This window comes from Hypanus sabinus, chromosome 12, assembly GCF_030144855.1.
Source record: "Hypanus sabinus isolate sHypSab1 chromosome 12, sHypSab1.hap1, whole genome shotgun sequence".
Lineage (NCBI taxonomy): Eukaryota > Metazoa > Chordata > Chondrichthyes > Myliobatiformes > Dasyatidae > Hypanus > Hypanus sabinus.
In genome coordinates this window covers 100,769,906-100,795,268 of record NC_082717.1, presented here as the reverse complement: position 1 = coordinate 100,795,268, position 25,363 = coordinate 100,769,906, and the positions used below count along the sequence as shown (strand labels likewise).

Sequence of the window (25,363 nt, the reverse complement as noted above, 5' to 3'; positions counted from 1 at the left end):
TAATTCATTAGCTTGCTTAGGAACAGTAAACGTGGCTTTGTGTGGGACAAGCATTTTTACCAACTTGAATGAGATTTTGGAAGAGGTGAATGTGGTGGATGAGCGTAAAGCTGTGGATATTGTCTGCATAGATTTTAATAAGGGGTTTGACAAGGTCCCTCATGAGAACTTATCCAGAAGATGAAAATGTGAACTGTGGCTTGCCCAAAAAAGGCAGAAGGTAGTGGTCATTGGAACTTATTCTTGCAGGATATCTATGATTGTGATCAACGGTGTTGTTGCACAGGCATTGGTATTGAGGTATCTGCTTTTTGTTGACAAGTATAAGCCACCTGGGTGCTAGCAAGGATGGGTGGGCAAGTAACTACAGATGATGCAAAGAGTGGTAGTGTTATGGATAGTGTAGAAGACTGCCAATAAAAACAGTGGGATATAGATCAGATGCTGATATGAGTAGAGGCATGGCAGATGGTGTTTCACTTGGTCAAATGTAAGTGTTATATTTCAGAAAATTAAATATAAAGTGACAGTACACTATTACTGTAAAGACCTTTGCTGTTGCTATGGGGAGGGTTCTTGTGAGATCCAAGTCTATAACTTCCTGAAAGTGGCTCCACAGGTTCATAGGGTGGTAAGGAAGGTATATGGCATGCTTGCCTTTATTAGTTGAGGAACTGAGTTCAAGAATTGGGAAGTTATATTGCAACTTCATAAAATTCTAGTTATGTATGCATCTGCAGTATTGGATTAAATTCAGGTTGCCCTTGTAGGAAGGATATGGAGGCTTTGAAGCAATGTAAAAGAGTGATTTGAGGGCATGTGCCAAAAGGAGAGGTTGTACAAACTTGGGTTGTTTTCTCTGGAGTGGCAAAGACTGAGATGGGATCTGGCAGGTTTATAAGATTATGAGGGGCATTGATAGACAGTCAGTATCATATCTAATGCCAGAGGGCATGCATTTAAGCTGAGTGGGGCTAAGTTCAAAGGAGTGGTGTAGGGCAGGTTTTTTACACAGAAGTGGCTGTCTGGGGTGGTGGAGGCTCATATGGTTCATTAAATTTATTATCAAAGAATGTATAATTTATACATCCTTGAAATCCACTTGCTCACAGATAGCCACAAAGTGAGAAACCTGAAATAATCCAATTAAAGAAAAAAAATTTAAAAAGGCTTAACACTTCATGTGCAAGAGAATTGTTTAAAAATGCAAATCATGTGAACAATTGAATCCAAACCAGAAACTGAGTTTTCATATCCGAACCCCGGAACAGCCTGGAGTCGGCCCAAAGCCTTGCGTAGTACGTAGTAGTGGGCATGGAGTAAAGCAGCCGTGGCCATCTTCATTGCCTCAATACCGTGGAGATTACCATCGCAGAAAACAAGTGAAATCAGCTTGTTCAAGAGGTTCATAGGTAAACATGAATGTACAGAAAATGGAAGAATACAGATAATGTGAAGGTGGGGGGATAAGTTTGGTTGGGTATTTGATTACTAATTTGTCACAACATTGAAGAGCCTGTTCCTGTGCTGCTAAGTTCTTTGTGTTCTTGTGATGGTAATGTCTGCATTGCAGTCTGGCTGACAAACTCCAGTGGGAGTTTAGAGCAACTGAGGGTTACACCCAGTTCAACTTGAGATGAAACAGAGAATATAACATAAAACATAATTGATTAACATGTACCATAACATATTATTGGTGTTTTGTGAATAAAATTGAGACTTAACATTTATTTTATTTTTTTATAGGGAGGCTGTCCGTTATATTCAGGAAAATTTGACCATTAATACAGATGAGCTGGGCAGAGAGTGTCTTGTCAATGCTGCTAAAACATCAATGTCATCGAAGATAATTGGCGTGTATCTTTCCATTAAGAGTAGCTGGTGTGCCTTGTGTGAAGTTTTATTCCCAATTTTATTTCTGATGTTACCATTCTTGCTGAGCAAAATTATTCACTTGTGGCATATGTGCAATTTACTGTAGTGGTCATTTAAAAGTGTCCGTCTATAATAGGTTTTCATGAGGTTGAGCAGCCTGACTACATCAGGCAAGGCTGTTGTAGTTTTGAACTAAACATTCTCTTTCTTCAGATGCATAATGGCCTGCTCTATACTTCATTTTCTGTTTCGTATGTTACCTGTTTACAGAACTTGTACTTTTTAAATTTTCATTTATTATTTCTGCTGTTGTCTTCAAAGAAACAAATAGTTGAATTTAATAGATGACTTTAAAACAATGAATAATTGAAATACAAGTTTCAAAATTAACACTTTTGTTTTACAGTACACTTTGCCACATAGCCCTGTTTATAATTCATCTATCAAGAGAGTTAGAAGTATCTCTTCTTGAAACTTCATTTTGACTAATTTCTTCTACAATTTGGCTTGTGTTGCTAATTAACCAATAATTATTCTCTGTTAAATCTCAATGCATCTTTACTTTATTTGCAAGTACAATTTTGGTCCAACAGTTTGCAGCTTACTTTGTGTGTGTGTGTGTGTTAGAAATGCTGTAGTGATTTAGCGCATACATAAAATGTGTTATATCTTACTTGGCTCTGATATTTAATATACTTCACCATTGATATAAATCTTGAGTTTTTAGATGCCCAATTTTGTGTATTCCTGGATAAGCCTTAACCAGACATGCAGTGATGCAGACTTCTTTGCCAACATGGTGGTAGATGCTGTTCATGCTGTAAAATTCACTGATGCCAAAGGACAGGCCCGATATCCGATCAAAGCTGTTAATGTGCTAAAGGCACATGGACGTAGTCAAAGAGAGAGTATTTTGGTGAATGGATATGCACTTAATGCTACAGTTGGTTCACAAGGTAGTACTCCAGATGTTTTGATTATCTGTCATTAATTTTAAAACAGTATTCTATGTCACCCTAGTGTTTTCACCTGAATGTTCCACCTTTTTTCAAATATTACTGTTGTGTTTTCTGATTTTTGCCAATCTAACATTTCTTGAATTAAGTAACATTTTTATGGCATTCCAAGTGTGACTGCTGCTGGATGTTGGCAACAAAGTTCAATCCAGCATTAGCTTCTCTTCACCTGTTCATGGAATATATCCAAAAAGTAGATCAATAGATATTGAGTTATTAGGGAATCAAAACATTGTTTAGTGGAGAAAAGTGATGTATTATGTCATTGAATGATGGAGCAGGGATGAGAAGCCTACCCCTGCTTGTAGGTTTTCTGTTACTTGGTTAAGGCTGCTTAATAATGGAGGCTAGGAATTGAAATGTCATCTGTGTACATCGTAACTATTTTTATCTCTATCTGAGGGTCTTTACAAGATCTAATTTTTATTTACTGATCACTTTGAAAAGTAATGTTCTTTTCCTAAAGTGCAAAATTGCTCTTCTATTAAATCTGAAGATGTTCAGCATTCTGCTGTTTTACTTTGTACATACATATTTTGAAATGTATTTTTTATTAATTTTTGTTTGTTTTGATCTGTCTGAAGGTACTTGCTGTAGGGTGTTGATACACTCTCAAGGTATAGTTTCCAGAGAAACCTTTAGCTGTGTTGTGCTAACTGGGAAGAGTTAATTAGGGAAGATAAAGGGGAATAGTGCCGTACCTAAGTTGGTGATGCTGACCATTCTGTAACTGAGGTTTCCTACAGCCTACTCCTACAAAGGCTTGTCTATTGTTTTGGATGAATTAAGATTAATTGAAGCCTTCCTATGTGTAGGAATGACCAAACGAATTGTCAATGCTAAGATTGCATGCTTGGACTTCAGTCTGCAAAAGACAAAAATGAAGCTGGGCGTTCAAATTGTCATCTCTGACCCTGAAAAACTGGACCAAATCCGACAGAGGTATGACTGGAGATGGACATCCATTGATATTAATGAATTTTGAATGTTTAAACCTCTAAAATTAATAAGTTGTAATTTTATCCAGAAGATTATACAAAGAATTGGAGAAATATTATTTTCTTCAATATTAGGCTGGAGCTAGGGAGAGTACTTTGGGAGTAGATATTTAGTAGTCCACATCAGACATGGACGTCATTTAAAGGCCAGCTGGTCAAGTTTGAGACCACATGCTGCTGAGGAAGAAAGACAATGGAAAAGGTTGTGGACCTGAAGTAGTAGATGTTGCAAACTTAGTCAAAACGAAGCATGTGTGCTCATGTGCCTGTCTTTTAAACCTCATCGTGTCTGTTTCTGCTACCACCCCTGGCAACATGTTTCAAGCATCCAGTGTTCTGTTTAAAAGAAGAACAACTTGCCCCTCTCAACTTAGTATTTGACGGGCTAGATAGTCTTTTTACTGGGTAGAAATATCATGTCTCTCATAATTCTGTAATTCGCTATCAGGTCTCCCCTCAGTCTGGCGCTCAAATGAAAACAACCCAAGTTTGTCAAACTCTCTTCGTAGCAGATCAGTTGGAAATATGGATGGAGAAATGACAAGTGGAATTTAATGTAGGCAGAGAGGCATTATACTTTAGAGAATCAAATGTGAGGAGAAAGTATACAGTACCTGGCAAGACCTTCAACAGCATTTGTATATGGAGGAATCTTGGGGTGCGTTTTGCATTTTGACATACAATGTGGGTATTAATAGTTCTGTATTTTACCTACAGAGAGTCTGATATCACAAAAGAACGAATCCAGAAAATCTTGGCCACAGGTGCCAATGTCATTCTGACCACTGGTGGCATAGATGATATGTGTCTAAAATATTTTGTGGACGTTGGGGCTATGGCAGTGCGCCGATGTCTGAAGAGAGATTTAAAGAGAATTGCCAAAGCAAGTGGAGGTAAGAGCATTGAATCTAGTTTAACATTCTGAAAGCTGGAAAAACTCAATGAGTCCTGCAGCCTATGTGGAGTGAAACAAACAGAGCGAACTGGACACTCATATGGATTGAAAGGTGGAGGAGAGATAGTATTAAAGAAAAGGTGAAAGCCAACACATTACTGAAATTCACTCAGAATATACCAATTGCCATGAAAAATATCTAATTGTTCATTTCTTGACGCATACAAAGGTTATAGAAAATGGTGATGGGATCATTTTCTTCGAAAGCACCCCATCCCTCATGACATGGGGATTGCCTAGATCTGATCTCGCCTTTGTACTCCTTTTCGAGAGAGTCGTTCTGCTATAGAGTAAATATTGGAAACAGTTTAAATATTGGCATACATTTATCTATCCAAGACAGAACCAGGCCCCTCAGCCCACTATATCCATGCTGAGCATCATGTACCTAGCCATACTGATCCCGTCACTTAGCATTTGACCTGTAGGCCTCTGCCAAGGTGTTCCAGGTGCTTATCTTGTTAACTGTTTTCTGAGAATCTGTTTCCTCCAACTCCTTAGGTAGTGTGTCCCAGATTTCAGCAATCTGCCAAGTAAAAATCTATCTCCTCTAGACCTTTTGCCTTAAATCTTCTGCCCTCTCATTTTGGAAATCTTTAGTAAAGAGTGAAGTTTCTCATTCTCCATCTGTGCCCCTCATAAGTTTGCATGCTTCAGTGAGACCCTAGTTCCCCCCCCCCCCCCGCCCTCTTCAAAAATAAATTAACTCGGTCTATCTTGTTTCTCGTAGCTGAAATGCTCCATCGTACTCATGATTCTCCTGTTACCCACTCCAGTGGAATCATCATCCTGCAGTGTGACATTCAGAATCTGTGACCTGCTTAGAGCAGTGAAGATTTACATGATACGGTGTTCTGCATCACCCTTATAACAGGAATAATTCGTTTCTCCTGCTGTGTTCTTAATGATGCTGCATATTGTCACATTGATTAAATGAAAAGACAATCTCCAATTACTCTTTTTGTTTGTAGCTACAATGTGTTCAACGCTGACAAACCTGGAAGGAGAGGAGACATTTGAAGCTTCCATGTTGGGCCAGGCTGAAGAAGTGGTTCAAGAAAGAATATGTGATGATGAACTAATTCTTATTAAGAAGTAAGTGACTAGTTGGAAAGAATCTAGATTTTATTTTCTTATTTGAGTAAATGAGGGATTTTATATACAGTTGATCCTCCTTATCTGCGAGTGATTGGTTCCGGGATCCCTTGTGGAGACCAAAAAACGCGGATGCTGAAGTCCCTTATTCAACCTGCCTCAATGCGGTGGATCTTAGGACCCAGCAGAACCACTGTCCCAGTGTGGTGGATCTTGGGACCGGGCGGCAGAGCTCTGAATCTGCAGTGTTTCTGTTCATGAAAGTAATCACGATTGAAAATAAAGTGGAAATAGTAAAGCGATCGGAAAGAAGTGAAATGCCATCGGTCATTGTAAAAACGTTAGGCCACGTCGATCAACGATCAGAACAATTTTAAAGGATAAAGTGTGAAAGGCCCTGCCCCAATGAAAGCTACAATTATTACCAAGCAATGCAGTGGTTTAATTATTGGCTTTGGGGGGGGGGGGGGTTGAGTTTTTGATCTTCCACATCAACCTGGCATGGATGGAGAGCGCATTCGGAAGTGGTCTGTCACTGGATGGAACTCGGGAACTTCTGTTCCCGAGCACAGCGCTGAAACAAATGTTCTTAAGTGTTTTATATGCATAGGAAGGTAAAATATATACTATATACTAAGACAAACGTTTGACTGACTGAAGCTAAATAATACCGGATGTACCTGTTCCAACTTAGTAAGAGAACTTCCAATTTTTTTTTATCCTGATCCATGATAACCCACGCACATCCTCCCATATACTTTAAATCATCTCTAGATTACTTATAATACCTAATACAATGTAAATGCTATGTAAAATAGTTATACTGCATTGTTTAGGTGACAAGAAAAAAAAAGTGTACGTGCTCGAACAAGTACTGGAAGAGCAGTTCTGGGTTTCCTCGATTCGCGGTTGGTTGAATTCGGGGATGCGGAACTGGCGGACTGTAATCAGTTTGCTTTGGATATTGCTTGCATGAAACTCGGTGCAGTCTCTAGATCACTGTACAATTACCATCAGATGGCCTTATTCCTGTATTCAATGTTCACTCATAATAAAGCCCAAATGCCATCCTAATTGCTTTCTGACCTACACACTAGCTTACAATGACCCCTGTACAACATTCTCACAGCAGCTAAAAAATTGTGCTTTTCTGTTTTGAGAAATTGATAACTTTGCATTTTCTCAAGTTGTATTGCGTCTGCCATGTTAAAATAAATAGAAACAGGGAGCATGTTGTCTGAAGCATAAAATGAAGCAGAATTAGGCCATTCAGCCCATCAGTTTGCTCTGCTGTTCGATCATGGCTGATATATTTCCCCTATCAAACCTATTCTGCTTTTCTCCCTGTAACCTTTGAAGTTCTTACTAATCAAGAAACTGTCAATCTCTGCCTTAAGTATACCCAATGACTTGGCCTCCATGGCAATCTTGGGCAATGAATTCCAAAGAGATTCACCACCCTCTAGCTAAAGAAATTCCTCATTTCTGTTCTACAGCGACATCCTTTATTCTGAGGTTGTGCCCTGTGGTCCTAGACTGTCCCACTGTTGGAAACGTCCTCTCCATGTCCAACCAGGCTTTTCAATGTTTCAGTGTTACCCCCACATTCTTCTAAATTCCAGTGAGTACAGGCCCAGTCATTAAATGCTGCTTATGTAAGATGGTGCAGAATTTGGCCACTCAGCTCATCGAACTTGCTCCATCATTCCATCATGGCTGATTAATTTTCCCTCTCAACCACATTCTCCTGCCTTCTCCCAGCAACCTTTCACGCCCTGACTAATCAAAATCTTATCAACCTTCACCTTAAGAAACACCTGATGACTTGGTCTCCACAGTTGCCTGTGGCAACAAATTCCACAGATTCACCACCCTCTGGCTAAATGTCACGTTAACCTTTTCGTTCCCGGGATCATTCCAGATCCTTTCTCAGATATGGAGCACAGAATGGTTCACCATATTCCAAGTGAGGTCTGACCATTGCCTTATAAAGCCTCATCATTACACTCTTGCCTTTATATCCAAGTCCTCTGGAAAGTAATGCTGGCATTGCATTTGACTTCCTTACTACCGACTCAACCTGCAAGCTGACCATTAGGGACTCCCAAGCACTTTGGATTTCTGAATTTGTTCCCCATTTAGAAAATAGTCTACACCTTTATTCCTTCTACTAAAGTGCATGACCATACACTTCCTTGCACTGTATTTCATCTGCCATTTCTTTGTCTATTCTCCTAATCTGTCCAAATCCTTTATGCTTCCTCAACACTACCTGCCCCCCCCCACCAAAATCATCTCAGAAGCTTCACACCATCCATGAAAAAAGCAGTTTTAATTGAAAGCCAAACCATCTCACTCCTTCTGTCAAAGGCACATCAAAGCTACAGGAAAAACCTCTCCAAGAACTCTGGTAGCTTTGGGAGACCATGACATCTTCCACCTCGGAGCACTAGGCATTGTTGATTCCTTCTTGATTCATGAGTTACCTAACTCTGAAAGAAATTGTGATTCCTCACCATTGGGTCCAGGTAGTGGAGTATCTTAACCAGTTTCGCCTAGGCCTGACCGTGTCCCATTCTGATTTCCTCAATATCCAGCAATATAGAATCCCCATTTCAATTATTGAATCAAATATTCATCACCTCCTACATATCCCTTACTCAGAATCAGTTAAGAAGAAAACTGCAGGCAGTGTTCCATTAATGTTGTACCAAGGTACGTTCTTTGACCATTGCTCTTAGTTTAAGTGCTTTATAGTCATAGAGGTTATTGTCCAGGTTATTCCAGTTAATTTTAATGTTTGTCTCTCATTTTGCTCTGCGATTATTTGGGACATTTTGTTCAGGAGCTCCCATTTATTTGCTGCCACACTTATATCAGTAGTGTGACCAGTTATACGCGTGGGATAAAGAAAATTCAGTCATGTGTAACTTGAGGCACTGCTGTTGTGTTAATAGTAATGACATGGTCTGGAACATACTCTGCTTTTGTACGTACTCAATAGAGTAAGTTGTTAAGGTAGCCAGCTTGCCATTTAGTCATAAATGTAGGACATAAAAGAACCATTCTGTACAATTTGCTGGCTGAGAAAACACCCGTGTGCCCTCCCATCTTCTATCACTGGGTATGTAGACTGGCAGCATTCCAGCATTTCCTTATTTTGTGAATTGGTTGCCAGGAAATAGAAATAAAACTTCTCTGGGAGGTCAACTGTGGTGAGTGGAGTGCTCCAGGGATCAGTGATTGGGCCCCAACCACTTGGATGAGGGAACTAAATGTCTGATAGTAACAACACAAAGCCAAGGGTGGGGATCTGAGTGTTAAACCATGCAATCTGGTTTAGTTGGGTGAGTGGGATAAATATAAAGTTATCCACTTACATTGCCATGGAGTTGTACAACCCAGAAACAGCCCTTCACACCACCTCCATGCTACCCACCCACCGCACTCTTCCACATGTTGATCAACGGTAGGTCTATGGCAGGGGTGGGCAAACTTTTTGACTTGTGGGCCTCAAAGGGTTCTAAAATTTGACGGGGGGCGGACCAGGAGCAGATGGACGGAGTGTTTTGGTAATACTCCTCATAAGAGATAAAATATCATGGGATATGTAGAAAACATGTGCTTTAATTTCAATTGAAAATGAACAAATGCATTAGAACAAAATATCTGTCTTTGAAGTCCCATGGTATTTAGCTATTTATTGAAATGACTTTTAAAACACTGAAAATTAAATGAATAAAATACAGCTTTTTTTAATAGTAACAGTTATTATTTTAAATTCTGTTATCCTTCAAGATATTATTATCATCATCACTCTCCTCCTGACTGTCTTTATTTCAAAAACGGTAGGAGATGCAGGTCTACTTGTCCTGCTCCTTCTTATTCAATTGTCCCCTGTGCCAAAACTCAACAACGACCAGCACAAAGACAGAACAGTGATAGCGCCGCCAGTATGCGGAGCGCGTTGTTTGATCTGGAGCGCATTTTTTTATTTTGAGAACGTACGTGCACCTGCGCACTACTCATGTCCATCACTTAACAGAAATGACATGTAACATGTAAGGCTTATTGAAAAAAATATTTTCAAATGCATTTTTTACATAACACAACGAAGAAACTTATTTTTAATTTCAGTGGGAACAGTGTTGTTGGTCTCCCTTTTTAGCCAGCACATCAAAGTCTGGATTTAGTTTTGTTGTGGCGATTCTCAGGATGGATCTGAGGTGTTGGTCAGTTAACTTGGATCTGTGGCTGGCTTTGTTGATGTTCATGACGCTAAACGCCTGTTCACACAAATAGGTCGAGCCGAACAAAGAGTAAAGCGCAAATGTGGAGTAATATGCTGCACCTCAACAAAGGTCAATGTGTAGCGGTGTGCTACATGCAGCGCTAAAATTACGACACGGAGTCGGTAACTGCAGTCGAAGAAAAAAACTTTATTCGAAATCCCCAGCCTCACTTTTAAGCCTCCCTCAACCTGCCCCCCGTGGCGCAGAGGCTCCAAAGCTCTGTGCTCGCAAATCCCCGCAGGATATCTTCCTTAGCCGGAACGCTGGCTAATTGTGAGCCGGTTCGGATGTGCCAGGAAATGGGTCGCCACAAATGTATATAGAGTGCGTCATCTATTGGGAAAACGCCAGAATTGCGGGGGGGAAACGTTAACAAGGTTTATTAATATAATTTCATCAAGTTCTGCGGGCCGGATTAAAAAGCTTAACGGGCCGTAGTTTGCCCATGCCTGGTCTATGGCCTTCAGTATATTGTTTATTCAAGAACGGTTCAGATGCTTCTTAAATCTTGTAGGAGAGTCTACCTCCACTACCTCTTGAGGCAGCATGTTCCAGAATTCAATATTTTTCCTCTAAGTTGCTCTCTAAACCTCCCCCCAGATACCGGTGGTTGGGGGGGGGGGGGTGTGATTCGAACACCCTCAAGCTATGGAGGATCAAGCAAAAGTCCTTGCCCAGAGAGTGGTGAACCTACATAATTCTCTGCTGGGAAAAACATGAAGACCATGCTGTTAAATTTATGACTGAGGGATTAAAATATGTGGAGCAAACAGAGGAATGGTAGCTGTGGATTACCTGTGGTGTCAAGTCTTGAGGACTTGTGCTTGTGTTTCCGTATTCCTGGGCCAAGGCCTGTTGATCTACATTTGGGGCCTTGCACCATAGTGTTTTTTAAATATAAATTTCTCATTGTATTTAGTTCATCTCATTATCCCCCTCCAGCTCTACAATTGTGTCCCTTCATGTTATCTTTGTGACTAATTTTTAGAAGTCTAGTTGTTAATGTTTGTAAGTTCTTGCCCTCTGTCCTACCTGAAATGTACAGTTTCTCTTTTCATTTATTTATCTGCCCCGTTCTCTCCTTACATTTTATCGTGTTGGGTTTGATAATTCCTCCTATGAAGTCATTAATGCATAGCATCTACGCCTGTATTAAGTTCTAAAATGCATGTTAGGAGTTGTGACTTGCATCTTGTTACAAGCTTAAAGAGCATTGAATATAATTTTGTTAAGCGGTCTGCCAAATTGATTGGGCTTTTTATTTTGTTTTCAAGCACAAAGAGTCGTACTTCCGCTTCCATTATATTGCGTGGAGCAAATGATTTCATGTGTGATGAGATGGAGCGCTCCCTCCATGATGCCCTCTGTGTGGTGAAGAGAGTCCTTGAGTCCAAGTCAATAGTTCCAGGAGGTGGTGCAGTGGAAGCTGCATTGTCCATTTATTTGGAGAACTATGCAACTAGTTTGGTATGGGTTTTAATTTGCACATTTCCATAAAAAAATCAAAATGCAGGCTTTTCTAGTTTTCTTTCCTACTGGCTATATAACTGCTGTGTACCCTTTTGATCCCATTCAAATAGTACTTACAGATGTGCAGTGAATTAATTGTCACTGATGTATTAATTGACTGAAAGTTAGAATATTGTTTTCATTTTAGGGATCACGCGAGCAACTTGCAATTGCTGAATTTGCTCGGGCTTTGTTGGTCATTCCAAAGACTCTGGCAGTAAATGCAGCTCAAGATTCAACGGATTTAGTAGCCAAATTGCGTGCATTCCACAATGAAGCTCAGGTAAATCCTGAGCGCAAGAAATTGAAATGGTAAGTACAGTTTTCTGCTTCAGGTAGTATGTGTCATTACTTGTATTTATAAACCACTGAAAGATTCATGGCCTATTTATTTTTACATTTTGTATAGGGGCTCATTTTATCCACCCAAAGTTGTATGTTTCCAATATTACATGGTATTAGAAATTATCAGACTTTGCATTTGCATTTGCATTTCTTTATCCTGGTGCTTTATCCTGTTAACTTTCTTTTGGTGGTGGGGTTTCAAGAATGAGGCAGCTCTTTTGCATCAAACAGTTCTTCAATGCATTGAATGCCAGAACTAAAAATTCAGAAGACTGTGGAGAAGGGATAGAAACGTACTGAAGAATGGGTAGTCTTCAAGGAGCTTAATAAGTATAGGATCCTGATCCACTGTATGGGGATCAAGGCTTGAGTTAAGCGGATAGATGACCAGATTCTGTTACATATTATTACTAATGAAGGTTCATTCTTTGCTAAAAAGATTTTATTGGTTAAGATATGTAGGGGCATTTCAGACTAAACCCTAGTTCCAAGCAGAGTATCTCAATTGAAAGAGGTGGTAGTACCTGAACAAAGTATAAGCTTTGTCTGGAGAACTTGAAAATCACTCAAATTCCAAAGCATTAAGGTTGACTTCTGTTGATCTTCAGTGTGACTGATTAATGTGACAGGACAGTACAGGAGCAAGCCTGTAATGTTTTGCCAAGCCAATTAAACACCTAATACCTGCACAAGGTCCATATCTCTCCATTCTCTAAAAAGGCATGTGCTTATGTAAGGGCCTCTTGAAAACCTCTGTTATATCTGCTTCTATCATCACCCCTGGCAGACACCCATCCTCTATAAAAACAAAATTTTGCCCCACACATTTGAATTTTAGTCTTAAATGCATGCCCTCTAGTATTAGAAATTTCAGTCCTGGATAAAGGATATGGCTCTTAAGAACTTCTAACAGACCTCCCCCTCAGACTCTGCTACTCCAGAGAAAACAACCTGAGTATGTCCAACTTGCAGGGTTCCTCCAGTGCTTTGCATGTTTCTCCTTATAACACATGCAGGAGCATCCTGGTAAACCTTTTGATTGTCCCTATATCCTTCCTATAAAGGGGTGACCAGAATTGATAGCAATACTCCAGATGCAGCCTACTAGATTCTTATAAAGCTACAACATTATTTCCTGACTCTTGAATTTGGTGACTTGACCAATAAATACAAGCATATACAAGCCTTCTTTATTACCGGATCAGCATGTGCAGCTATGGACTTGGACCCCAAGATCTCTCTATGTGCCATTGCTGTTAAGGATCTAGCCATTTACAGTTGATTTCCCAAAGTGTACCACCTCAATTACCCACATTAAGCTTCCATTAGTTTGTTTGGGATCAACAGTTAGATTGAGTGGGATAATTATTGATGCACTTGGCACTTTTTCTCAACTCCTAAATAAATTAGCAGTGCTGGCCAGAAGAATCTTAGTGGAAAGAGATTTTGTTCAGAAGTGAACTGCCATCATTAGACCTGGCTCTGTTGAATAATGAGCGAGGCGGACTGGGCATCTGGATCTTGAGAAAATGGAGCAATCACAGGGAATACAGAGAAGGTGAATCCACAGGACAGTGAAACACTCTGCCCATTCTGTCAGTATATTACGATGTCAGTCAGCAGAAATTTAGTGTAAACTTGGACGCAGTAAGAAAATAGCAAGGGTGGTGGTCGAGGCAGATGCATTAGAGACATTAAAGGAACTCTTAGTCACATAGATGATAGAAAATTGGAGGGAAGGGTTAGCTGGATTTGGGAGTAGGTCCGCTCAACATCATGGGCTAAAGAGCCTTACCACACTGAATGGTTCTATGTTGCAAGGAGAAATAGAATGAAAAGTAGGTGGAGGTGAAGACATTCTAAAATTATCCAAAAATTCATATGATTGAGGAATGAAGCAATTTGGCAGTAATTAATTACATTGTTAAGGGTTTTTTAAGATCTTTGCAAATAAAACAAAGTGAGGTGTCCTGGAAAACACTATTGAATTCCAAAACCTGAACACCCCAGCCTGCTAAGAACACTTTACACAATTACATCATCACGTCAGACCAGCCTTTAAAGTGAAACCCCAACACGATGTCAATGGTTGTGAATTACGTGCATTTCCACCAATTACATTACCCTACACTTATGTGAAGTGATAAGTTCATTTCTGTTTAGTTCAGGCAGGGAATAGAGGGCAAGTTCCTATTGGGATTATTTGGCACAGAAGCGTTTAATGGAGAGACAAGCTAACAACTGTTTGAACATTATTATTAAACTGGTGTGGCTTTGGTTTTGATTTATAACGGGTTTTTATTCATCTTTGCTGGGTGAATTAGCATTAGCAAAGGAAGCATGTTCATTGCCTGAAATAGCAGAGGAGCTTTCCTCTTGCAGGTGATTTTTAAGAATGAAGAAGTTGAGAGGTGAATCAAAGGAAAAATGCTGAAATTTGTGAATGATTATTTTGGTTCTATTAGGCAATTCAGGTACTTGGTACCACAGTCATGCTCCAAAGAGGGTTTCTTGGTCTGATTGGCAAGTTTCATTTTTAAATCCTTATTTGAAAAATATCTTGTCTCTTACATAGGATTGGCCTTGATTTAGTGAATGGTAAACCAAGAGACAACAAGCAAGCTGGAGTATTTGAACCAACTCTGGTGAAAACTAAGAGTTTGAAGTTTGCAACAGAAGCTGCTATTACCATCCTTCGCATTGATGATCTTATCAAACTTTATCCAGAAGAGAAGCAGGACAAAGGAAAGAGTTACCATGATGCAGTTCAGAGTGGAGAACTGGAGGGTTAAAGCAACAATAGATGTAACCACAGTATTAGTCATAAACAATTTGTACTTTAGTATGTTAGTTAGCAAAATGCAACGTAAAATATTCCTTTATCTATTGTTCATGTTACTGTGGCGCATATAGTGAATATTCCGTTCCATCTATTGTGTCAAAGGAATAAGGTCAAAATCCCCATCTGTCTAGTCAGTTCCAGACTCTGGTGACTGGCAGGAGGAGTGTCGCAGCTTCTCTGAGCTGTTGAAAACTGTCTTCAATAAAAGTTTGAAGTGAAAGGATAGAAAGTGCTTTTTGTTTTATCTGTCAAGTTTGTTGAAACAGTTTCATCTTTAAGTTTCCTGGCCATCACATCAATCCACCCTTGATTTTAAATTGTGCTTTAGAATCATTACTTAAACTTCAAAGTTAGAAAAACTTGTATCTACATTATGTATAAAATAATCAAAAATTACTTGGGTTATGAATTAAAGGGTATGTATTCAAAGTATTCTTGAGATTATGTTATCATTAAACCAATTAGTAGGCACACTTGTATAAGTTGGAATAATTAATGATCGCCTTTAAACAGGTAAAAAGGTGTAAATTATGCTGGGGCTAACACCAGCTTCTGAGACTTGGATGAATCAAGCATATTAATGTATTTTAGCTGTTTCTTTATGAAAATGATCAGCTAAATCAGTTATATCTTCAGACTCATCAACTATTTAAGTACAGAACTCCTTGCCTATAACTGCATATGTCCCCCACCCTTTCCTTCCAAAGGATTTTGAAGAATCTTGTGCATGGTGACCATTTCTGTTGTTACAAGTCTTCAGCTGTGTCATTGCTTACTCTTTCTAAGGCTGCAGCAACATTTTTGATTGCTTGTATTCCATGCAAAACCATAAAATTGGCACAAAATGATATCCTGAAATGTCTCGTTGACCGTAGATTTGTAAGTGGTGTATGTCTGATAGCAGGAAAATGTACACTTAAATAACAAGATCCTAACCAATTACATTGAAGAGAGGTGTGGGCTCCATTTCTGCATATATTGTTCCATGAACTTAGACCTTTATTACTGACGAGCTCTGTTGAATTGTTATATTTTTCTGATCGTCAATAGAAATGAATCATTACCCTATTTAAGATAATAGAGTGTAATTACATGAACTATGCCCGATTGGAACAGTACCTTCCCAACTCAAGCAAAAGTAGGTTTTGTATTAACACATGAATAGGGTCAGCTATGATATTTCCTAAGTTATGGTGATCCACTTTAAGATGATATGTGGGGCTATGATCACTATATTTATGTCTCCCTTGAGAATAATGAATCAGGCATTATGTCTACATCATTGCTGGAAAGAGGAGCAGACCTTTGTTCTGGAGCTGCAGCAATGCTGAACATTGGTGAATATTCTGAAATGTGCCGTAGATATTGCCATGTCCAACTGCTAGAGACACTAACAGCATCAGCAAATTCATGTGATACTCGCAAGAATACATTGAGTCATTTGGACTGGCACATCAGGAGTAGGGACAAGTGGCAAAAATATTACAAATATTAGAGTAAACTCAATGTCTAGTAGTAGTCGACTTACTTGAAGTCTTCTGGTTGGTTAATGATTGCTCACTAGCCCAGTAGTGTGGGCACTGTGACCAAGAGGTTACCAGCACATTAACCACAGCGCTTACTGTCCTAGATACATACCACTTTAGCTGGCTTACAGTGGCAGGCATGTATCCACTTACACTGCGGAATTAGTAATCAACAACACTTGATAAGGACCTTCCTACTGAGCTCCCAGTGGCTTGTTAAATGGTTTCTTAATCAGGACCCATTCACCAGGAATCAGGGTGAGTCCTCCTCCTCTTGGGTTACAACAGATCACCAGAAACCTGTTGGGAAGCAGACTACAGTTGGGTTAATTTCACGCAATGTTTACTGTCTTGTCATAATGTCTCCATCAGCCTCTCTGAGATCGAGGGCTCGTGTTTCCACCTTGAATGGACTTAGTTTTCTTGCTTGATGTTGCTCTGATGCTACATAAGACCATAGGAAAAATTGTGGGCCATGGTACTGTGGCGGCTCTTTTCCTAGCGTATGCGAACCGACTCACAATTAGATAGCCTACGGGGGTTTGCGAGCACAGAGCTTTGGAGCCTCTTCGCCATGGGGGGCCGGTTGACAGAGGCTTAAAAGTGAGGCTGAAGTTTTCGAATAAAGTTTTTCCTTCGACTGCAGTTACCGACTCCGTGTCGTAATTTTAGCGCTGTTTGTAGCACACCGCTACAATACACCTTTTTAATGTTACTTAACAATTGTTAGCTCATTCATATGTTTGACTTGTCCTGATGACTTTGGGTGATGTGGACAATGAAAAGACCATTCAATGTTCATCAGACAAGCACTCCCTGTGAAATGTGTTCTTTGGTTAGAGTTGATGTGACATGGCGATTCCCATCTCGGAATACTGTCCTTGATTGGAGTTTTTGCTGTGTGTGGCAGTGGCATTCCTTGCCGGAATAACTTCCACCAATCTTGTAAAACTTAGCCACTATTGCCAGTACTTATGAGTATCTCTTGACACTTTGGTAAATGATCTAATCCCCACTTGTAGATGCAAAAATGAACCAAGTAGGGCAGGAGCACTTAATTGTAGATTTTTCACTGTTCCAGGGTTTGTTTTCTGGTATGCCATGCATCTTTCAAAAGCTTGTCAAGCTTGTGCCTGAACTTTGGATTTCACCATCAATGGGAGAATCAGTTGATCATCTTTTGCACTCCAATATGTGCTGAAGTGTATATTTGCTGTGCCAGATAAGAAAGCAATATACAGCAAGAAAAAGTTCGTGAGCCTTTTGGAATTGCATGGTTTTCTGCATTAATTATTCATTAAATGTAGTCTGATCTTCACAATAATAGACAAGCACTATCTATCTAAACTAATAAAGTGTGCTTTCCGTATCTTTATTGAACACATTGTTTAATCACTCTCAATCCAGGCTAGAAAACGCATGTGAACCTTGTACTTATTAAGTACAAGGAGAACTTTCACTGGCAGCAATAACCTCCACCAAACATTTCCTGTAGCTGCTGATCAGACTTGCACAACAGTGAGGAGGAATTTTACACCATTCCTCCATACAAAACTACTTGAATTCATCAATATTTCTGGGATATTTTGCATTAACAGTCCTCTTTAGGTCATTCAACTGTTAAGGTCTATCTCTGACAACAATGAATATAGAATTGAGACAGGTTTTTTATAAACAAACATTTATTTAAACTCTGCTCAATAAAAATGAAAAGTAAACAAATGACTAACTTAACCAGAAGTTAACTGCTATACGGCAACTCAAACCATTCTTAAAGCAATAAATGCGAACACAGTTCTAAAATGGTAAATGCAAAAGTCCAAATGATTTATACAGTTAATTAGGAGAGACTTTCCTGAAGTAACGAATTCCTCGACGACGTGGCGTTACCGCTGATCCCAGCCAAAATATGCCTTGCCCAAAACACTCACGATGAAGGAAATAAAAACGGCTTAAAGGAACTGACCTTTTTCTTGGCGAATAACACTGCCCCAACCCTTTCTACTCTTACAAGGCAGGAGTTATCTCAGATGCAGGTTACTATTTCCTGAACGAAGATCCAATAAGGTTGATCCTGTATTAAATCGCCGATGACACCAACTTTACTCGATCCTTCACGTTTCCGTACTTCAGTAAAATCTTCACTCTCCAATACTTAGACTTTAAAATTGAATCAAAGATACATCAAACATAACTGGCAGTGATTTTAAAAATTGCCAGCACACGATTATGTACCTTACAGTAGAAATTAAAACTCCACTTTAAAATGAAACTGCGTCATGAAACCAAATATGCAGCATAACGGAGTAACTGACGAATTAAACGACGAACTAACCTGTGTCACAGCAGGGCTTTCCCGTTTTATATCTCTTGGAACAGGCCATCACATGACCTTACACAGGCAGGAAAATTACATCATGTGACCTCACACTGGCGGGAAATTACATCACCCCACCATCACAAGACCATTACATCATGCTCACCAGATACTCAATTACATCATGGTCATAAGACAGTCACAAGATACCCACAGGGTATGTAACACCACAGCATCTCAATTGGGTTAAGGTCTGGACTTTGACTTGGCCATTCCAAAATACAAATTTTCTTCTTTTTAAACCTTTTGGTTGTTGATTTGTTTGTCTTTCAAATCATTGTCTTGTTGCATCGTTCAACTTCTGTTAAGCTTCAGGTGACAGACTGTTACCCTCTCCTGTGAAATGTCTTGATACAATTTTGAATTTATTGTTCCCTCAACAATCGCAAGCTGTCAAGGGCCTAAATCAGTAAAGCAGACCCAAACCACTATGCTCCTTCCACCTTGCTTCACAGTTCAGATTCAGATTCAGTTTATTGTCATTTAGAAACCACAAATGCAAAGCAGTTAAAAAATGAGACAACGTTCCTCCAGAATGATATCACAAAAGCATATGACAAAACAGACTACACCAGAAAATCCACATAACGTTTGGCAATCCCCAATCCAGAGTCCAGAGAGGCTGCTGCGTATTAATATCATGCTACTGTCTTAGTACATTCCCCAGAAAGGAGCTCCAAATCCACCAGACAAACAAGACCAAAAACTAAAGTTACAAGACCTGCACAAAACCACATAGTTACAACAGTGCAAACAATAGCATAATTGATAGAAAACAGACTATGAGCACATTAAAAATAGTCCAAAGATGTTAAAGGACTACGTTCAAAAGAAATCACCACATAGTTTCCACAAGTCCCCAGGGTCCTGACAGACTCGCCATCCCATGCCAGCGGCAGAAGGGAATACCCCCGCTATGGACTTCCACGGCGCTGCCCGACTCAGCCTCGCAGACGCAGCACACAATGAAAGCCCTGTCGAACCCAGCCTCGCAGACGCAGCACACACCAAAAGCAACCTGACCACAATGGACTCCGAGTCCGTCGAACCTCCGAGCCGACGACCATCTCCCTCCGGCACAGTTTTTCTCCGAGCACCATCCTCTGTCGAACGCATCAAGACCATTGGCCAAAGGCCATCGGCAATGTGACCCCAAGGACTGGGGGCCTGTTCTTCCCAGCAGAGTCCCGGACCTCACAGCTGCAGCAGCAACAAAGAAGGTCTTCCTGGAGATTTCCCGATGTTCCTCCGTGCTCCCACATCCATTTTCAATCGATTATGATTGCGCACAGCACCCCGCTTCACAAATAGCAGATAATCAGCTCCGGAGTGGCTGCTGCAAGCTGCGTCGTGCTGCCATCTTGGAAAATGTGATACAGTTTTGGTGTTGATGTGCAGTGTCCTTTTTCCTCCAAATATTTTCTGCCGAAAAAATTCAACTTTTGTCTCATCTGTCCACAGAACATTGTCCAGAAGTGTTGTGGAACATCCAGGTGGTCTTTTGCAAACTTGAGACATGTAGCAATGTTTTGTTTAGGAGAGCAGTGGTTTCTTCTGTTGTGTCCTCCCATGAACACCATTCTTGTTCAGTGTTTTTTGTATAGTGGACCCATGAACAGAAACTTTAGCAAGTTCTAGAGATTTCTGCAGGTCTTTTACTGATACCCTTGGGCTCTTTTCCACCTCATTCAGCATTGCACGTTGTGCTTTTGGTCTGATCTTTGCAGGATGTCTACTCCTAGAGAGCACAGCAACAGTACTGAGTTTCCTCCATTTGTAGACAATTTCTCTTACTGTGGACTGATGAACGCAGTCTTTAGAAATACTTTTGTAGTCTTTTCCAGCTTCACTCCTCTCTACAATTCTTCTAAGGTCTGCTGAAAGTTGTTTTGATTGTGTCATGGTGCACATAAAGAGATCTTTCTTGAGATGGGCTGTGAATGTCAATAATCTGATTTTGTGTGTGTTTTTTATAGAACCTCTACAACCCACACCTCCAATCTCACCTCATTGATTGCAACACCTGACTCCAAATAGCTTTTGCAGAAGGCATTGCGTCAAAGGTTCAAATACTTTTTTGAAGCTAGACTGTGATCATTTGAATGGTGTACTCAATATTGATGAGAAGAAGTACAATGGTTTGTGCTTTAGTAGGTTAGGCATATTGTGTTTGTCTATTACTGTGACAGATGGAGATCAGACCACATTTTATGAGTGATTAATACAGAAAAGCAGATAACTGCAAAGGGTTCACAAATGTTTTCTTGCAACTGCAGTGTTACTATTGCCATATCTCCCTGCTCCATCAGTGTTCAATCTCCCACCACTCTCCATCCAGAACCATGTTCCTGGGGAGAGCATTAAGCTTGCATCTCTCAAATATCTTGTATGTTTGTCTGTGATGGAGTTAAACTTTGCTTCTATAATTCTGGTTGTCAGGTTCAACGTATATGTTCTTGGTATTTCTTTCTGTGCTGCCTTTTTTTGCGATTTCATGTGCAAATGTATTTCCTCAGCTTTCCGTTGTAGTCATTTTGGAGTGTAAGAAATCCTCTTTGTCTCCATAAGTTTCCAAAGTCAAGAAGAACTCCAAGGCATATCACGAGTCAGTATAGGTATTAGCTGATTTTCCTTCTGCCAACTTCAATCAAAGCTTTTGGTCTCACCTGTTACACAGATGTAGCAGGAGCCAGGTTTCCTGTTGCCAGCATTTCAGTTTTAGAATCAACTGGGCATCCAACCATTCAACTTCCTCTCTCAATCACTGAGGCGCTATCAGTGAACAGAATCAGATTTTGGCAGAGTAATAATGCGTTTGGTCTTCATATTATTAAGTTAATACTGCTATCATCTGTTTCTCATTAATATGCAGGGTAAATGGTCTACCTGCATCAGTGATTCTTAATGCAGGTGCAGTACAAAATATTGTGGCGGCTCATTTCCTAGCGTATGCGAACCGACTCACAATTAGATAGCCTACGGGGGTTTGCGAGCACAGAGCTTTGGAGCCTCTTCGCCATGGGGGGCCAGTTGACAGAGGCTTAAAAGTGAGGCTGAAGTTTTCGAATAAAGTTTTTCCTTCGACTGCAGTTACCGACTCCGTGTCGTAATTTTAGCGCTGTTTGTAGCACACCGCTACAATTGGTGACCCCGACGGTCCAAACGATTTTTGGACCAGAAATGACCGACGCCGCCTCTGTTCATGCGGTTTCGTTGACACTGCCGGGTTTCTGGACACAGCGCCCGGACCTATGGTTCCAGCAAGCCGAAGCCCAATTCCACGTTCGCCGGATCACCTCAGAAGACACCCGCTACTACTACGTGGTGGGCTCCCTCGACCAGGACACAGCTGCCCAGGTCGCGGAGTTCGTACAGTCGCCCCCGGCAGACGGCAAGTACACGGAATTCAAAGCCCTGCTCCTCAGGACTTTCGGACTCTCACGGCGCGAGCGGGCTGCCCGTTTACTGCACCTGGATGGCTTGGGCGACAGACCTCCATCGGCTTTAATGAACGAGATGCTGTCTCTGGCCGAGGGACACACAGGCCTCATGTTTGAGCAGGCATTCCTGGAGCAGCTGCCCGAGGACATACGCCTGCTGCTGTCCGACGCGGATTTCAGTGACCCCCGGAAGGTGGCAGCCCGGGCGGACTTGCTGTGGAACGCCAAAAAGGTGAGCGGGGCGTCCATCGCACAGATCACCCAGCCACGCTCCCGGCAGCAAACCAGTCCAGGCCCGGCCGCAGAGCCCACTAACCCCCGGCCCAATGACCACTGGTGCTTCTACCACCAGCGGTGGGGCGCAGAAGCCCGCCGTTGCCGCCCGCCCTGCAAGTTCCCGGGAAACGCCAGGGCCAGCCGCCGCTGATGTCTACGGCGGCTGGCCATCGGGATAGCCTCCTGTATGTGTGGGATAGAAGGTCGGGACGCCGCTTTTTGGTCGATACTGGGGCTGAGGTCAGCGTTTTACCTCCGACAAGTTACGACACTCGCAGCAGGGCACCGGGTCCCCCCCTGAGGGCCGTGAATGGCAGCACAGTAAGGACCTATGGCACCCGTCAGGTGCAGCTACAGTTCGGCTCCAGCCAGTTCACGTGGGACTTCACACTGGCCGCCGTAGCCCAACCGCTTCTGGGTGCGGATTTTTTGCGAGCTCACAGCCTGCTGGTTGACCTGCCCAGGAAGAGACTGGTACACGCCGAGACCTTTCAGACGTTCTCCCTGGGCGCGGCCCAGTTGCCAGCCCCTCACCTCGGCTCCATCACGCTGTCCGACAACGACTTCACCAGGGTCCTGGCGGAGTTCCCATCGGTTCTGGCACCGCAGTTCACAGCAGCCATGCCCAGGCACGGCGTACAGCACCACATCCCGACCCAGGGACCACCCCTCCATGCCCGTGCTCGGCGGCTTCCCCCGGACAAGCTCCGACTGGCGAAGGAGGAGTTCCAGAGAATGGAGGAATTGGGGATCATCCGGCGGTCCGACAGCCCCTGGGCTTCCCCCCTGCACATGGTGCCCAAAGCGACGGGGGGCTGGAGACCGTGCGGCGACTACCGCAGGCTGAACGAGGCTACCACACCGGACCGCTACCCTGTGCCGCACATTCAGGACTTTGCGGCAAACCTGCACGGCGCCCGGATCTTCTCCAAGGTCGACCTTGTCCGAGGGTACCATCAAATCCCGATGCATCCTGACGACGTCCCCAAGACGGCTCTCATCACCCCGTTTGGCCTCTTCGAGTTCCTCCGCATGCCGTTCGGCCTGAAGAATGCCGCACAGACGTTCCAGCGGTTAATGGACGCGGTGGGACGGGACCTGGACTTCGCGTTCATCTATTTGGATGACATCCTCATAGCCAGCGGCAGTCGTCAGGAGCATCTGTCCCACCTCCGTCAACTCTGCGCCCGACTGAGTGAGTACGGTCTTACAATTAACCCTGCCAAATGCCAGTTCGGACTTGATACCATTGCCTTCCTGGGCCACAGGATTACTAAAGACGGGGCAACCCCTCTGCCCGCTAAGGTAGATGCGGTCCGCCACTTCCCCCGACCCACCACGGTCAAAGGCCTTCAGGAATTCGTAGGTATGGTCAATTTCTACCGCCGCTTCCTCCCTTCAGCTGCCCGGATCATGCGCCCCCTGTTCGCCCTGATGTCGGGTCCGAGCAAGGACATTACCTGGGACGAGGAGTCCGCCGCCGCTTTCGTTCAAGCGAAGGAAGCTTTGGCGAACGCCGCAATGCTAGTACATCCCAGAATGGACGCCCCTACCGCCCTACAGTGGACGCATCAAACACGGCAGTCAGTGGGGTGCTGGAGCAACTCATCGCAGGTCGCTGGCAACCCCTGGCGTTTTTCAGCAAACACCTGCGGCCACCCGAGCTCAAGTACAGTGCTTTTGACCGGGAACTGTTGGCGCTCTACCTGGCAATCCGGCATTTCAGGTACTTCCTAGAAGGTCGGCCCTTCACCGCGTTCACGGACCACAAACCGCTTACCTTTGCGTTTACGAAAGCATCCGACCCCTGGTCATCCCGCCAGCAACGCCACCTGTCCTACATCTCTGAATACACAACGGATGTCCGGCACGTCTCGGGTAAGGACAATGTCGTGGCGGATGCGCTCTCTCGCCCTACCGTTCATGCCCTTTCCCAAGGGGTAGACTTTGAGGCACTGGCAGAGGTGCAGCAGGCGGATGAGGAGATTCCGAGTTACAGAACCGCAGTCTCCGGTTTGCAGCTCCAGGACCTCCCCGTGGGCCCAGGTGAGAGGACCCTACTCTGTGACGTCGCCACCGGCCAGCCCCGTCCCGTCGTCCCCGCAGCCTGGCGGCGACGTGTTTTCGACTCCATTCATAACTTGGCGCATCCCTCCATCCGGACAACTGTCCGGATGGTTTCCAGCAGGTTCGTTTGGCACGGACTCCGCAAACAGGTCAGTGAATGGGCCAGGACGTGCATGCACTGCCAGACGGCCAAGGTTCAGCGGCACACCAAAGCCCCACCGCAGCAGTTCCATCCCGCCCACCGGCGTTTCGACCACATTCATGTGGATATCGTGGGCCCTCTGCCAGTGTCGCGCGGAGCGCGTTACCTCCTGACTATCGTGGACCGGTTCACAAGATGGCCAGAGGCGGTCCCGCTCACCGACACCACCTCCGAATCTTGCGCCCGAGCCCTGATCGCCACCTGGATATCTCGCTTTGGTGTACCAGCCCACATTACCTCCGACAGAGGCGCCCAGTTCACCTCCAGCCTGTGGTCAGCTATGGCCAGCCTTTTGGGGACTCAGCTGCACCACATCACTGCCTACCACCCACAGTCGAACGGGCTAGTGGAGCGTTTCCACCGTCACCTGAAGTCGGCCCTCATGGCCCGCCTGCGAGGAGCCAACTGGGCGGACGAGCTTCCCTGGGTCCTTCTCGGCATCCGCACAGCGCCCAAGGACGACCTGCACGCCTCGTCGGCCGAGTTGGTATACGGCGCGCCCCTGGCCGTCCCCGGGGAGTTCCTACCAGCCCCGAGGGGGCAAGAGG

General features: G+C 43.0%; 1 protein-coding gene across 1 annotated transcript in view; it reads left to right on the top strand.

Moving 5' to 3' along the window:
• The window catches only part of tcp1 (t-complex 1), a 30,948-nt gene extending 15,589 nt beyond the window's left edge, over positions 1 to 15,359 (top strand). Inside the window, exons 5-12 of the mRNA XM_059986550.1 lie at positions 1,747 to 1,857; positions 2,650 to 2,831; positions 3,707 to 3,833; positions 4,607 to 4,782; positions 5,816 to 5,939; positions 11,506 to 11,698; positions 11,889 to 12,052; positions 14,661 to 15,359. Coding sequence (XP_059842533.1) covers positions 1,747 to 1,857; positions 2,650 to 2,831; positions 3,707 to 3,833; positions 4,607 to 4,782; positions 5,816 to 5,939; positions 11,506 to 11,698; positions 11,889 to 12,052; positions 14,661 to 14,877 — 1,294 coding nt within the window. The 3' untranslated portion in view covers positions 14,878 to 15,359. The remainder of the gene's footprint in view (positions 1 to 1,746; positions 1,858 to 2,649; positions 2,832 to 3,706; positions 3,834 to 4,606; positions 4,783 to 5,815; positions 5,940 to 11,505; positions 11,699 to 11,888; positions 12,053 to 14,660) is intronic.
• The last annotated feature ends 10,004 nt before the right edge of the window (positions 15,360 to 25,363 follow it).